This window comes from Marmota marmota, unplaced genomic scaffold (assembly GCF_001458135.2).
Source record: "Marmota marmota marmota unplaced genomic scaffold, marMar, whole genome shotgun sequence".
NCBI lineage: Eukaryota > Metazoa > Chordata > Mammalia > Rodentia > Sciuridae > Marmota > Marmota marmota.
Genome location: NW_025999982.1, coordinates 13,294,544 through 13,310,795, shown reverse-complemented (window position 1 = coordinate 13,310,795; position 16,252 = coordinate 13,294,544). Strand labels below are relative to the sequence as shown.

The following is a 16,252-nucleotide window of genomic DNA, read 5'->3' as shown; positions in this document are numbered from 1 at the left end:
AAAAAAAATAAAACCTGTAATGAATGACTGTAGAGGTTTTTGCAGAATCACTGAAGTCTTGACAACATATCTATCCTAATAGTAGGTATATTTTGCAATTGGACAACAGATTTAAAACATAATGTTTTGGTAGATTTTATTCACATAAATTTTTTAATCATATGCAAAGTCATTAACTACAAATTCAAACAATACAGTAAAAATGTTTAACTTAAGGTAGTACATACAAATTTCCTTAAAGCATACTCATTTTATTTACACATTTTTTTAAGAATTGATAATAAATACTTTACATATAATCTTTGTCCTCCATGTCTAACTTTGCATTAACAATTAAGTAAAACCCTTCAAATGAGAGGAATTAAATGTAATAATCCTTAAAGATTACAAGATTTGGCGGGGGGGGGGGAGAGATACAAAAACAATGTAAAGGCATTTCATTCCTTTAATATTCTAAAAATTTACCTGTAAATTTTTAAAGGAAGCCTAGTACAATAATATTTTTATTCTATTGCTGTTTACCAAACTTGTACACTATCAACAGCAACACAATTGTCCCTATACTATAAATAAATATATTTATGTTGAACTCACACTGAATTAACAAAAGTTAATCCAAAGTTTTCCTAGTACCTTTGAGAGCTGTCATTAATAGTTCTATATTTCCATATTGAAATGCTTTCTAATACCCAGAAAACAAAACAGCACATTAATCATTTACCAAAATACACATTAAAACCTTAATGTAAAAGGCTAATTTTACTAGACTTTTTCTCAGACTATTACATTGGTTTTAGCAGTGATAATTTTTGAAATATACAAGTGAATTACCACAAAGTTCAATTTAATGACATATAAACTTCTCTTGGATTAAACAATTACTATTCTTCTTATCTCATCAATATACATTAAAAATTTACCTAATATAGTATTTTGAGAATGGAATGAAAGACAAAAAAGTACATACCTCTTAGTGAAGGGATTAAAACATTGAGAGGACATCCCTTTCTATTTCATCCTATGTAAAATTCACACAAGGGTTGGACACCCTGTAGAGTTCTGAAACTCATAACCACCAATCAAGTTAATGCAATCACTAAAAATCATAACATTGATACTAGTCCATTCAACTAGTATCAAATATTCTGAAAATATTAGACTTTCCAAAAATATACACAATTTAGGGGAAAAAAGTTTTAAATGTGACAGTTATAGCCATTATTATTTTTTAAATGAGAATTAAGGTAGAAAGGAACTTTTAAATTACTTTATTGAGATCAATTAAAAAATCAAAAAATTTATCAAAAATCAAAATCAGGTCTATACTGTTCTTAATTCAATTTATAACCAACAGCATGGATTATCTATACAGGATGTAGAAATGCCTCTCAAAAATCCCAAATATAATGGGCACCAAATATTAGGATCAGGAAATTAGCAGAGACCCCACAGATACATTATATATAATGTTTTAAGAGTGACACCAGAGTTGTTCTTTATCATCACAGTCATCAACATTTAACTGAGCTGTATATTTACTACAGATTATCTCTGTTTCTGAAAACAGTTACCAAGTTTGTTTTATACTGCCAAAACATTAAAGACCACACACTATTAACTGTTTTTCTCAGGTCCTGATGAATGATCTTTAAATCCAATTTTTCCAATGGATATAATCTATACTGCCACAACTCAGTTTCTTCAAATTAATTTTAATTATTAGAAGGTGCTACTTAATAAAGGTAGGATGACAGTTATTCACATAAATTATTAGCTCTGAAGAAGCATATTTAAAGATATGAGATTGATTATTTCTGTGATTCCAAATACTAGAGGAAAAAACAGAGGCAGCACTAAAGCTATTCTGTCACTTCACATAGGAATGGTACAAAAATTAGAAGAAACTAAATTTATTTTCTTTAAAAAAAAAAAAAAAAAGTTTGTAGTACCGAGGACCAGACCCAGAGACTCCCACATGCCAGGCTAGCACTCTAAACACTGAGCTATGTCCATGGATGGTCCTTTTAAAAAAATTATTTTGAGAATGGGTCTTGCTAAGTTACCCAGGTTGGCCTTCAATTTATAATCCTCTTGTCTCAGCCTCCAAAGTAACTGGGATTACAGGTGTGTACCAATGCACCTAATCTCCAAATTCCATTTTATAAATGTCTTACCTACTCTACTATCAAAAAGTAAGATATAGAGTCACAAAGTAAATATAAAAATCTCCCTTCATCATTATGACCCAATCAAATTCAAATTTGTATTCAGGTCACAAATTTCTCTATATTTGAATAGTTCAGGAAAAAAATTTAAAATGGAAACAAAAAAATAACGAGTTTTTCTAAAGTTCTGGTTTTAAGCTGTGAGTCAGGTGAAAGTAAACCAAAATGAATTGCAAAAATAACATTCCCTTGAGAGCTGTGCTCTACAGGATCATGGAAACCTCTCCACAGTCCAGTCCCTTCTAACCTCCTCCTATAATAACACCTACACACCTATACACGCAAACACACTTGTGCATACACACACATCAATAACTTATATAAAGCCAATAAACACAAATTGAGAAGAGGACTTTCCTCTATTTTCTTCTGAATTTCTCATTAGCAATAATCTTCTTCAAAAGATATACCTTTTGAGATTTCAACAGCTTAAGGGACTTAAACATACACCAGTGACAACTCAAGCTTTGTATCAAATGGTCTTAGTTAGTTTTTATGTGATTTTTAATAGCTTTCCTTAAGATGATTTCTTTGTATGATAGAACTTTTTTTCTGCCTGGCTAACCAATTTTATTAACCATCACAGAATTTCCTACCTCAAGGACTTACTTGGGATACAAATTGAATAAGGGTAAATATAAAAATATAGGAAATTTTTCCTTCCTGATACATAAAATTCATGAATTGCATAAAGATTTCTGTTTTTTTCATTTACAAATATATAAATTTATTAGAAAAACACATCTACTAAATTTGGTATATTTTCATTTTAAAGATGTATCATCTTCATTGCAAAGAGAAAAAGAAAGCAGAGTATTTTTCTCAAAAGCTTTTTCTAATTAGAGAAATAGGTGGTGTTAACTGATTTACTAGCATTTTTACTATGAATAGGGTTATTTGTATTACTAATGAACCAAAACAAAACACAAGGGAAAAAAGTAATTTTAGCATGTTTGGTCTAAGTTGTCTTTCAAAGTATACTATTTCAGGGTTAAAAGGTTAAAACATCATTCCTAGGATATATCCTTAGTTTTGAGATTATGCAAAGACACTTTGTATAAATCCCAGCACATGTTACCCAATTAAAGGATCATCATCATCTTCTTGTAGCTGAAGTCGGGAAAACGGATGGGGTACAGACAGTCTGTTCTGCATGATTATTATGAGGCATGTTAGAGTGGTTAATGCTAAGAGTGCACCAATAACAATTCCAATGGCTTCTGGGAGATTAATGCACCACTGGTCAACCAACAAGCACTTGGTATGACTAAAGGTTCCATTATTGGGATGTGGTTTTAATCCCAGGATGTGACACATCATTGGATAAATATCCACAATATTAATGGTGCTATACTTGTAGCCTTTGTGAAATGCAGGGCCGCGGGCAGCTAGGAACGGATGCATACTGGGCAAAGAATTATCATAACCATGGTCACCTACTGAAAAAGAACAAAATGATGTTAGTAAATATAATCAGTCATCTTATTATTAAAAAAAACTCACTTTTAGTGTAAATATACTTCTTGATAGCCTAATTCTCTTCTATTAAGATTCTGGTTAGTTGAACCAGACAGGAGCCAGAATTAAAAATTTGTATTTTCAACTCAACCGTGTCCCCTATTTCACACACACACCCCTTAGCCCATTGCACCATGGCCTCAGACTTTAACACTACTTCTCAACCTAATGTACTTACCTTTTAGTACTAGTCCCACTTACTTAACCTCTCAATCTCCAGCTCTATTTGTAAAAACTCACTTAAAAACAGCACCATTGATAAAAAAGTGTGGTCAGGCTGAATAGGGCAGAAGACCAATGAATAGAAAAGTTAATTTGCAGCCTTACTCATCTCAATTGCTCCTGCAATTAAGAAATAGGATGACATAATGTACTGGCTTACTAAGAGTTAATAAATGCTTGAAAACAGGATGGTAAGATAGGTGAGAATTTTACAAGAGGGATTCTTGTATCAAATGTAAAATGCAACAAGATTTACTCCAACTTGTAATTCCAGTAAAAGTCTGACTCAAAGAAAAACAGGGCATGGTCCCTAATGGAACTCCAATACCAAATTCACAAGTGTTAACTTTGTTTTAACAAATATTGTCTTTTAATGTACATAAGTTACATTTAATAAATTCCCACTTTCAAATAAAGTATAGATGACTAAATGATATGTATCAATGTATGCTACATTATTAATTGTAAATTTAGAATATTTCAAAATAATGAATTTGATCAATATGACAAAAAGCAAAATATAGACATAGATAGATGTTACGATTTTAATAATATTAAAATCTGCCTACATATGTAATAGAAAAAAAGAATAGGAGAGGAAAACTCCTACAATTAATATTTGTCTATATCTGTATTGAGGGATTATGGATAGTTTTGTTCTCTTTCCTATATTTTCCAAGTTTAAAATAATGAGTTTATAAAATAGCATAAATATAAATACACAGACCCCACTGACTCCAAGTCTGTGTTGTCCTTGCCTGATTCTCCTAGATTGCTATACATCAGAGATCTGATAAAATTGGCCCTCCACTTGTTTGTGTGAACCATGTTTCACTGCAGCACACCACTTCAATTGCTACATATTATTTGTAGCTGCTTTTGCATTATAAAAGCAGAGTTGAGTGGCTCAGACAGAGACCAATCAATGGTTCACAAAGCCTAATATATTTACAATCTGGCACTTTATTAAAAAAATGTTTACTGACCCCTGCAATGGAGTATAATTTTTTTACTCTTTTTTTTTTACAGATTATTTTTTAAAGTATTAAAATTGAACATAAAATATGGACAAATGAACTTCAGTTGCAGCATGACCTAAAACTCACTCCTACATATTCTCTGTTTAAGGAGAGATTTTGATACACCTGTTTACTTGGTGGGTTTTTCTGTTTGTTTACTTTCTGATTCTTGTCTAGTATTCTAAATAGCTTATTATATTCAAGGAAATTATATCATCACTGGGGAAAGACTCGGGGTTATGAAAAGGTCTTCAATTCACACTATTAAAAGGAATTTGAGGGCTGGGATTGTGGCCAGCAGTACAGCGCTTGCCTAGCACGCTCGAGACCCGGGTTCGATTCTCAGCACCACATAAAAATAAAGGCATTGTGTATTATGTTATGTCCATCTACAAAAAAAAAAAAAAATTCTCTCTCTCTCTTAAAAAAAAAAAAAGGAATTTGAAATAGCTAATCTCTCTCCTTTAAATTTGTTTCTTTAGCTTCCCTTCTTTTTTTCTATAAATCAAGAAAACTATCTTGAAAATTGTTGACAGTAACTATACTTTTGATTTTTATTTTTAAGTAAATTGTGGGCTGGGGATATAGCTCCATTGGTAGAGTGCTTGCCTAGCATGCATAAGGTGCAGGGTTCAATCTCCAGAGCCATGCAAATCTACAGCTTCATCCTTCTAATTGAAAAGTGAAATTATGGTTATTGTAAATTACTATTGAATGAAAACCTGACCATCATCTAATAGGAAAATGAACTAATAATACTGTGTGAATATATCTAAATCAAAGTACCCTTTTAACAGAACAGTGTCACAATGTGTGATGTATTCCTAGGATACAACAGAAATACCCTAAATACTTACATTTTGATGATGATTTATTTAGTACAATTGTCCAGCCTTCATCAGCAATCAAAATAATTGGCTGAATTCGATCATTATGTTGGTAATAATATCTGTTAGGAATGTCTTTTTTGAGATAAACATTCATGTGAGGGCTACAGTTTTTCAGTTTCTCATAAACCTCTGTTATATCTATAAAAAAGAAATAGCAAAGGAAAAAAGTCATACCTGATAAGGAAAAAAAATGTCTAACTAGATTAGCTGGAATTAGATTCTGGACAATGTCATCTATTAAATAACTGAATTCTTAAAACAACAGAGCAGAATTATGTAACACTGTTGAGGATGAATGGACACACACACATACACACACACCCCTTTATCAAGCATTCACATACTCTTCTTCGTTTTGTGGGTAATCCACAAAATGATTATCCACCTTTATAGAAAGAAACAATATTTATGTGGAGATTCCCAAGTAAACATAAGTTATGTATTACTACCAATTACTAATTTTATGATAAGTAGAATAAAGATATATCTCACACTAAAATCCAAGATTTCTTTAAAAACAAAAATATCCTTTTTCCCCAAGTGTAAATAATTTTAAAATAAATAAAAAGAAGAATCCAATCGCTCAAAACTTTTAAATTAGGAAGGAAAAAAAATCCTACTCTATTTAGTATTCTGAGTACAATGCTGAACTACAAAAAGCCAGCATTTCATTTTTTAATACAACTCTCCCTCCTCAACCAAATGCTCCACTCAAATAATAGTATCCCTCAGCTAAAAGTCTACTTACTTATTTTGGGGAGCACTGCAGCAACTGGGCTCAAATCTATAAGACTGTAGTTTGAACGATCGATGCAGAGATCCAAGTTTATCCATCTGTTCTCAGAACACTGAGTCATCCCATGATCACTTGTAATAATCACATTAAGATTTTCCCACAATCCTAACATCTTGAGCTTTTGGACTAGGTAACCAATGAGGTCATCTATTTCTTTCAATACCCTGCGCATGTTTTCTTTATCTTCTGGTCCATATTTGTGTCCACTTGCATCTGGTTCTTCCCAATAGAGTGTTGCAAAGGTGACTGGTGGGTTCGAATTGCTGAGCCATGTCGTAATGTTATTTACTCTCTCCTCAAATGACACTGACATGCTATAATTCATAAAATAGGAAGGTGTGGTATTGTGAATGAGTACATCAGTACCAGGCCACATAGCAGCAGCACTCGATCTGTTTTCCTGAAGCTGATTAGTCACCCAAATAGGTACTGCCTCATTCCACCAAAAAGGATCCTTGTCATTAGAATCAGAAAAATGTTTTTTTGTGACTGCATCATACATGGAATTGGCTACAATGCCATGGCTTTCCTCATATAAGCCTGTCACAATGCTATAGTGGTTTGGAAATGTTTTTGTGATAAAAACATTTTTAACATGTTCTACCAAGACACCTTCTTTGATAAAATTCTGGAGATGAGGAAATTCATAGTTCTGCAGATAGTCAGCTCTAAAGCCATCAAAAGACACCAGCAGTAACTTGGGTGGCAAACTATATGAAGAGTTACCTCTACAACCAGTCATAAGTCCAGAAAACAAAAGTATTACTAATAACTTCATAATGAACACGTTGAAGGACAGCAATCAGGGTTCCTAAAATATAAAAACACAAATCATAAGTAGTAATGCTATTTGATTTGGATTACGATTCATAAGTTCAACCAATAGGTGATGAGAATCAATATTCATATACCTTTTATATGCCAGCTTCACCTATATCAACTTAAAAATTATAAAATGTCATTTAAGGTTAATTTACTAAAGCTAAAGTTGGAAAAAAATTAAAATTGCCTTTACTTCTCCAATTTCCCATTATACATGTCCTGCTTCAGCCTTCATGCTGTGAAGGTAAGATGGGTCATTCTTTCCCCCCCGGTAAACACTTGTGCTTGACAGCCCTTGTTCTCTGTAGCAGTAGAAATTATTCTAAAGGCTTAACAGAAAGCGTAAAAATAAAAGCAATTCTTTTGTACAAAATACAAACAATATCAAGATTTCATTAGCTCCAGAGAAACATATTATTTTTCTAGTTTACCGAACAGTATCCTATAGTTCAATTCACAGAAATAACTAGTGGAAATTCTACCATTTTGGCTCACTGACCATTCTTATTAAAAAATACTGGCTTAAAAAAGGAGATTAAGAAATAAATGCTATTTAAGAAAAATATCTCCACTCAGTCTGTACTATCCCAATATTTACATGAAGTTGACTAACAAAGAACAAAGTCTACAGGGACTAACTTCTGAAGAAATTCAACAGCTGCTGAAATCAATTTCATCATCACATCCCTCTTAAACTTCCACTTTACTGTGGAAAACTTAACTATTTGTTATTTTTGAAAATAATTCATTGATATCAAAAACTCCTTTCATCTAATAAATATCCTTGCCTTCATTCTCCACCTTCTTTAGTCTCTAAGAAAATAGGATACATGGTTTAAGCAGAAAGATTTGCTTTAGATGGACAGGATACACCTTCCATCGTCAGGACAGAAGGAGCAAAAGCTAAGGGTGAAGGGAGTTGCCCTCTCTGCATTGCTGGAAATAGGGTCAATTATTGAAAGAGAGTAAGGTGGAAAAAGGTTCAGAGATTTGAGGACTACAGAAAATGTATGAAATGGTCAATGTGGAGAATGGGAGAGAAAACGAAGAAAGAGTAATATTGGTGGGTAATGCTAATAGCTGGTATCATGGATTTTCATAAGTGACATTGTTTTCCCTATCAACTCAGTGGCCCTGGCACAGGCATGAGCAAAAGGCAGCTGATCCAACCCAAGCTTCAGATTCTGGCTGAAACTGAAAGATGATTAGGCTGAAGATGTTGACTAAAGAATAGCTGAAGCCAGTAGGGTGGCACATATCTGTAATCTCAGGGACTTAAGAGGTTGAGATAGGAGGATCCCAAGTTCAACTTCAGCAACATAGCAAGGCCCTAGCAACATGGAAAGATCCTGTCTTAAAAAGAAGAAAAAAAAAAGAGTGGCTGAAATTCAAGTTGCAGCATCTAGGCTGAAACTTGAGATATGCAGGAAGTAGAGAGGTTTTTGAACTAAAGATTCTGATGGAGTCAAAGAACAGATGTCTTAGGAATAACTTTCCATGAAAGTTGCAAAGATGCAAGATTGTGGTCAGAATGAGATATACAGTTCATTATTTCAGAGTAAGAAACCCTTGGGTCTGGCTACAGGAGCATGAAGCTTTAATAGCAGCAAGCTAACTAATAATGATTATTAAGTTCACAAGCCATTCATTGTGTATTCTTCTTTCTACAAACTAGACTGCAATTTCTTGAATGCAGAGACTTTCATCTTTCTTTCAAAGACACTACCAGGATGATCTGTATCCTGGTAGTCATTCAAATACTTAGGGATTGAAGCTGTGATTCCCTGAAAACCAATGACTTAAAGTTCTGGAATCAAAAGGTACAAAATCATATTTGTGAAGGTCTTTTGTCTGGAAGATCCTCTACCATATCAATATGAGATAGGTGGCAATCTGAATGTGGTACTTTGGACATCTGTTGCTGATGCCATCAAAGAAACCAGAAACAGTGCAGAATAACAAAATCAAACTACTTTTCAATAGGACAGAGTGACAATTCTAATGAGTAATAGATGAAGCACACTCCTACAGATACAGCCCCCATTGTACTGTGCCAGCAATTCCAGCTATCAAGAATCCATATAGTAGAACTTCCATTTTCATTCAGTGTTTTGTGTTGTACTCTACCATAGAGTTTATGCATAACTCAACTCCTCTCTCAGAGGAGAATATTGTTCAATCAGACAACACTATTATGTGAGCTGGTGCTGTAGGTTCCAGAAATTTGAGAACTTACGTCAAAGACACAAGATCTCCATGAAGTCTTGGATTCTGTAGATTCCTAGTTACTCTGAGTACAGGTACTTCCTGATACTCAAATATTTGTCCAATAAGAGTAAATTAAAATAGCAAAGATATGACACAGTATCTTTTCAAGGACAAAAGATAAATATACTTTTTAAAAAATGCATTATTTACAACCTGGCTTTATCCCTAAGTAATCATTCCATATTCCCAACCAATCCACTGCACAAACTATTCTGCTGAATGTACAATCAGATATATATCAGAAGGAATGCATTCTCTACACTTCTAAATTTTTCCACTTCATTAGTGGAAATAACTTCACCATTCTCTCAGGCACACAGATATCTGAGTACCCTGTCAACCAGTCTAGTCAATCCTCACTTTTTATATCATCTAGTACAAGACTGTAGCAAGAATCACTGAAGAAAGCTGTTAAAAGTGCAGATGTCCAATCTACATTTAGAAAATTATGATTCAGTCAGTCTAGAGTTCAGGCCAAAAATCTGCACTTTTAACAGCTACCCACTCTTTCCTGTCTCCACTGCTGCTGTACTCCTTAAAGTCCTCAATACCTCTGTCTGTGGCTCTTCTGTCTTCTAACTCACCTTCTTACCTTAATCATCTTCCCCCTTGTCACCCAACATCTGCTGCCAACTTAATCTTCACAATATTTCACTAAAAAAAAAGTTCAAAGGATACTGAAGTCCAAACTCCTCCCATACCTAGGTCAAACATGCTTGTAAATTACTGTGAAATGGGTACTGAAATAACTACCAACCTTACCTCTCATCCATTATACTGCACTGTATTACAAAGACATGTAAAAGATAATTGTTACTTATCTTGGTAACTTGTAAGTGACCTGTAACCACTCTTCAGTAATAGTTTGTGCTTCCAGAACATTTTTAAGTTATTTTCTACACATGAAGCCTTGCTCAGACACTCTTTTAGATAATTTTTAAACAATCATTCAACAAATATCAAATATAACTAATTCTTTTTTTTAAAGAGAGAGAGAATTTTTTAATATTTATTTTTTAGTTTTCGGTGGACACAACATCTTTATTTTATTTTTATGTGGTGCTGAGGATCGCCAGGCGAGTGCATTACCGCTTGAATCACATCCCCAGCCCCCAAAATATAACTAATTCTTGAATGCAAATATATAAATATATACATATGCCATTTAAAATACATAATACTCAAAACAGGGGTACAAATAATCAAAATAATCAGGCTGTCATCTTGGAAAGATAGATAGGATTTATACTTAAATCAACTTTGTTATACAACACCAAGACTTCTTTACAACACTGTTTGAGCTTCAACACAATAAAGTTTTATTTTTAAAAAACTAAGCCCTAGAGGAATGACTACAAATGGAATATCAGAGTATGTCCAAAATTTTTCCAATACAGTTACCTCTAAGAGTAGAGGGGTGCCACATCAATTCAGTAAATGGTATAAGGACAACTGAATATCCACATGCAAAAGAAGGAATTTGGAGAATCCATCTTCTGCTGCATACAAAAATTAACTCAAAATTGACCATGAACCTAAGGTTAAGAACTAAAGTTGTAATGCTCTTAGGGGAAAATATAGGAATGAATCTTTATAATCTTGGATTAAGCAAAACCTTCTTAGATACCACACCAAAAGCACAAATAACAAGAACAACAACAAAAGAACTGGACTTCATCAAAATTAAGTTTTGTGCTTCAAAGGATCATCTAGCAAGTGAAAGACAACCCACAGAATTGGAAGAAAATAGTTGCAAATCATATGTCTGGTAAGAGATTTGTACCTAGAATATATATAATAAAACTTATAACTCACTAACATAAAGTTAAATAATCCAATTTAAAAATGAGCATAGGAACTAAAAAGATATTTATCCAAAGAAGATACAGATAACAAACACTTAAAAAGATGCTTAACATATTAGTCATTAAAGAAATGCAAATTTAAAAATCACACTGAGATACAACATCCACTAGGATGGTTAAACAGAAAAGATTAGTAACAAGTATTGGAGAGTATATAGAGAAATCTGCATTTTCATAAACTGCTAGTGGGAATGTAAAATGGTACAGCCACCCTGAAAAAATAAAAACATCCAGGCAATTCTTCAAAGAGGTTAAAGAATTACCATAAGACCCAACAATTCTAATATCAGCTATTTACCCAGGAGAAATGAAAACATATATCCACACAAAAACTTGCAAAGGTTCACGGCAGGATCATCATCAGAGTCAAGAAGTGGAAACTATTCCACCAAAAACTAAATAAAACGTGGTACACCCACATAATACGATATCTGGCAATAAAAAGGAATGAAGTACTAAAATGTGCTACAACTTGGATAAACCATGAAACATTAGGGTAAGTGAAACAGGCAGTCACAAAAGATCACCTATTACATGATTCCATTTAACTGAAATGCCTAGAACATGCAAATCTATAGAGAAGAAAGTATACCAGTAATTACCTAGGGCTAGACACTGGGAGAGAATGGGGAGCAAACGCTAGTGGGTATGAGGCTTTTTGGGGAGGTGATGAAAATGTTTTAAAATTGATTGTAGTGATGGTTGAATAATTCCATAAAGTTGCACACTTTAAATGAACAAACTGAATGGCACCTGACTTATACCCCAATAAAAGTATTACATTTTTAAAAGTAGAGGGAAGTGAAATTATATTCTTAAATGCCCCACCACAGAACAGGAAATATCTTTTGTCATCTCATTTTTACCACAAAAAATATGTGAACTGTGTATCCCATAATACAGATTTTTTTCTTAGCTATAGTTGGACACAATACTTTTATTTTATTTTTTATTTTTATGTGGTGCTGAGGATCAAACCCAGCGCCTTGCATGTGGTAGGCGAGCGCTCTACCACTGAGCCACAACCTCAGCCCCCATAATACAGATTTGAGTGCTTAAATGTGAAAATACTGTACACCACTTCCCATATTCAAAACACCACCACAGTAAAAATCCTGTGTTTGTCCTTCTCAAAATACAAATCAAAATCCTACCCCTAATCTTGAGTATAAAGGATGCTCAAAGAATTCTGGCTATTAATTCTAGGGTTCAGTAATCTCTCAGCACACACTGCTTGGACCCAAATGTGCCTGTCCTTATCATTAAGCTCAGTAACATGGACAAAGCAAAAAGACTATAGACTCTGAAGTCAGAAAGATCCCAGAATAATGAGCTTAGTAGATGGGTAATCTTTTTCAAATCTATTTTCTTTCAGTTTCAGTTTCCTTGTGTTTAAAATTGGGAATGCAGAAAAGTTACAGAACAGGCTCTCAAAATTAGTTTCTATTATCTACTCTAGTTACAAAGCTGTTATGTTAGAAAAAAAAATCTGTACCATGACAGGCAGAATAATATTATTATAAAACTATAAAATAAATTATGAATAATTTAGGCTAATCTCTCTTTAAATATGATAAAGTTGAAGTCCAGCAATTAGTAGCTTTATTGTGCTTTTACTAATTTCATGTTCTCAATAACTGTACAAGTCTAGTAGTAGCAAGTTAACAAATCCAGTAATATGCTCCAAACTGTTAACACAGCTTTACCTGCCTAGATTTATGTCTACCACATTCTGTTTCATTCTAACAGCAAATGTTAAGCTATAAGCAAATCACCAGTGAGAAGTTCTCAAGTAATTTTTTTGGGTGGGTGGGAGGAGGACCAGGACTTGAACTCAGGGAACACTCGACTACTGAGTCATAATCCCAGCTTTCTTTTGTATTTTATTTAGAGAAAGGGTCTCACTGAGTTGCTTAGCACCTTGCTTTTGCTGAGGCTGGCTTTGAACTCCACATCCTCCTGCCTCAGCCTCCCTAGCTGCTCAAGTAATTTTTAAGGAACGAAATTGTTACATTATAAATGACTGGGAGAAACTGTTATTTTTCATCACAAAATAAATAAATTATATATATATATATATATATATATATATCTCAAAAGGAAAGGAAAAAAGAAGACCTATTTGCCCTATATCCCAATAGCAACTGGAAGTTCCTACAATGTGATATCCCAATTCAGGGGACTCCTACCTCCTCTGGGATGACTTTCTTGCCTGGATGGAAGGCCTGTCAGTCAACTCTCACTGGCATTCTTAGCCCTTGTGAAGTTGGGAAAGGATATCTGTCACCATGACCAGACCACCTGCCCTGCCGTACAATGAAACACCTATCAGCTTTAAAACAGCATTATTGTCTGTCGCAACACACGACTAAACCAGTCAGAGTCACTCCAGATGAACTGGGCTGGCATGAAATAATCACACACAGACAGAGAAATACCTTTTTCTTTGGGTTCTGTGACGGCTTCTCTGATGCAGCTCTCACAAAGGAGGCAAGTCAGGCAAGAAAAAGAGAGCATGCCTCGAACCCAGGGTTTTATTGGGGGAGGCTGTTCCATGGAATAGTCTATCCCAAAAAGAGCAAAGGGGTAGGATTACCAAGGAACAGGTAAGTGTAACTTAACTCCACAGATGACTGCCTACTCCTGGAGCCACGCCTCATTATCCAAGCAGAGGTAAAGTTCAAGTTTTGCGGGGTGCAATAATTGTTCTGAACCCCCGGTGCATCAGGACTTTAAAACCTCTGCATCCAAGGCAGCTCCCAACAATTGTCTGTGTAGATAATATCAATGACTACCTTTAGATTATCTCTTCCCATATCTTTCACCCCGCCACACACACATTTTTTTTTTTTTTTAATTTTGAGATAGTGTCTGGCTAAGTTGCTGAGGCTGGCTTTGAACTTGTGATCCTCCTGCCTCAGCCTCCCCAACCATAGGCATGCACCACCATGCCCAGCTATTATAAGTTAATTCATTAACAGTCTGAGGAAAAACTATAACAACTCCCTAAAAAACTTTCTCAGTCTTAAAAATCTAGGATTCTAAGTTATTCTCCAATTTTCTAGCATGCAAAATTTTCTACCATATTCAAATCAGTAACACTCATCTGACTTCTGACATTGCAAAATACCACTCTGAATGTACTCTTTGTTTTCATCAAAATTTCTTCCAAATTATATTTTGCAAGTTGTGTAAGGTAGGAGAGAGAAGATGAGGGAGAGGGATAAAGGGGAAGGAAGGAGAGAATGAGTGTTTGCAAGCTCATTTCTGTAAAATAGACTGAAACAATCTCTGGGGAGTGGAGAGTGGGGAGAAAAACCATAATACAGAAATAGGCAGCTGATGTCCTACAGTATTTGTCAAGTCTTTAGATCGCCTGCTGGTTCAGAAAAGCCCTTCTGGAGTCAGACCTCATGTAAACCTGCTTGTCATTAGTTGTACAATCCTGGACAGGTCCCTTCACTTCTCTGAGTCTGACTTTCCTCATCTGTAAAATAGGCCGCTATTATCTCAAGAAGTTGTAGCGTTGTTTGTAAAGTACTTAACACAGTACTCGGCCCATAAAAAGCACTTAAATGGTATCTTTTTACTGTCTGGTTTGCTTGTTTTCTAGAAAACTAAGTTTTAAACACAATTAAATAATCATAGGTAGTACCTAAACCTAATATGCAGACAGACGCACGTCCCTGGATAGTGTTCCCTTAAAAGCAAACGCCTTCCGTCCCCGAGCGCTGCACCTGGCCACCCCGCCCCGTCGCCCTCCACTTTCATCCCCGGCCCAGCCTCGCCCCTTCCACTGCAGTTCAGCCAACTTCCCTCCCCGCACCCCAAGCACTACAGCTCCTCTTCCCCGATTCCGCGTCCACCTGCTGAGTTTTCTTTCCTCTTCCCTCACTGCTCACCGCCTGCGTCTCGGCCCACTAGTTCCCTCCCTGCCTCTAGGGGTTCTTCGCCGAGCCCCCGCCGGCGTCCGGGAGTGCGTGTGCGCGTGCGTGCGTGCGGTCTCGATCGCGAGCGAGGAAAGAGTCTCGCCAGCTTTATTTTCAACCCCACTAGCCCACTCCGGAGGGAGCGAGTGGCATTTCCCACAGGACGCCAGGAGGACGAAGCTCAGACTCACCCGTCGCCGCCGCAGCTCCCGCCGCTTCTTGCCACCGCACGGAACTCGGCGCTAGCGGAACCCGGCACTGGCGGAATCCGGTACTCGTGGGTACTTGCTAGCGACAGGAACCGCGAGGGAGAGGGGCGAGGCCGAGCTCTTCCTGAGACGCCTGCGCAGTAGCGGGCGTCCGCACCGCAGTTAACAGCCCGGACTGCCCCAGATCCGCGCTGCTGCCGGCGCAAGAGTGCGCAGCTGTCCTGCGAGCGACTGCGAACAAGCTTAGCGCTAGCCGGCCCCGCGGCGGAGTCCGAGACATTTTCTTGGATTGGATGCCGGAGCTAGTGTTCATTGTAACTCCCTTTCTGATTGGTTAGATTCACGTAGCACCTGGAGACAGGTGTTTTGATGGAGTTGAACCCGACCTAGGAGAACAGGTTTTTTCCTCTCTCCCACTTCGCGCTTTCCTTATCATCCTAACGAGTGCCTGAAAGTCCTTTGGCAGTTGCCAAATCCACCGCTTACCAT

General features: G+C 35.8%; 1 protein-coding gene across 3 annotated transcripts; it reads right to left on the bottom strand.

Moving 5' to 3' along the window:
- Nucleotides 1-119: 119 nt before the first annotated feature.
- On the bottom strand, nucleotides 120-15,987 carry Enpp4 (ectonucleotide pyrophosphatase/phosphodiesterase 4). Of its 3 annotated transcripts, none has more exons than XM_015487816.2 (4): nucleotides 15,746-15,987; nucleotides 6,623-7,481; nucleotides 5,842-6,012; nucleotides 120-3,664 (listed from the first exon to the last, which is right to left on the bottom strand). In XM_015487816.2, the coding sequence occupies exons 2-4, from the start codon at nucleotides 7,446-7,448 to the stop codon at nucleotides 3,300-3,302; spliced, it is 1,362 nt and encodes a 453-aa protein (XP_015343302.1). In that variant the 5' UTR covers nucleotides 7,449-7,481; nucleotides 15,746-15,987; the 3' UTR covers nucleotides 120-3,299. The 3 variants fall into 3 exon arrangements, with proteins under 3 accessions (XP_015343302.1, XP_048661372.1, XP_015343303.1); XM_048805415.1 differs by lacking the exon at nucleotides 15,746-15,987 and adding an exon at nucleotides 15,558-15,743; XM_015487817.2 differs by lacking the exon at nucleotides 15,746-15,987 and adding an exon at nucleotides 15,492-15,525.
- Between the last annotated feature and the right edge of the window lie 265 nt (nucleotides 15,988-16,252).

Coding starts and splice junctions, on each gene's coding strand:
- Enpp4 (XM_015487816.2), bottom strand. CDS start 7,448: ATGAAGTTATTAGTAATACTTTTGTTTTCTGGACTTATGACTGGTTGT. Junction 6,013..6,622: donor TGCAGTGCTCCCCAAAATAA/GTAAGTAGACTT, acceptor TCTTTTTTATAG/ATATAACAGAGGTTTATGAG. Junction 3,665..5,841: donor AAATAAATCATCATCAAAAT/GTAAGTATTTAG, acceptor GTTCTTTTTCAG/TAGGTGACCATGGTTATGAT.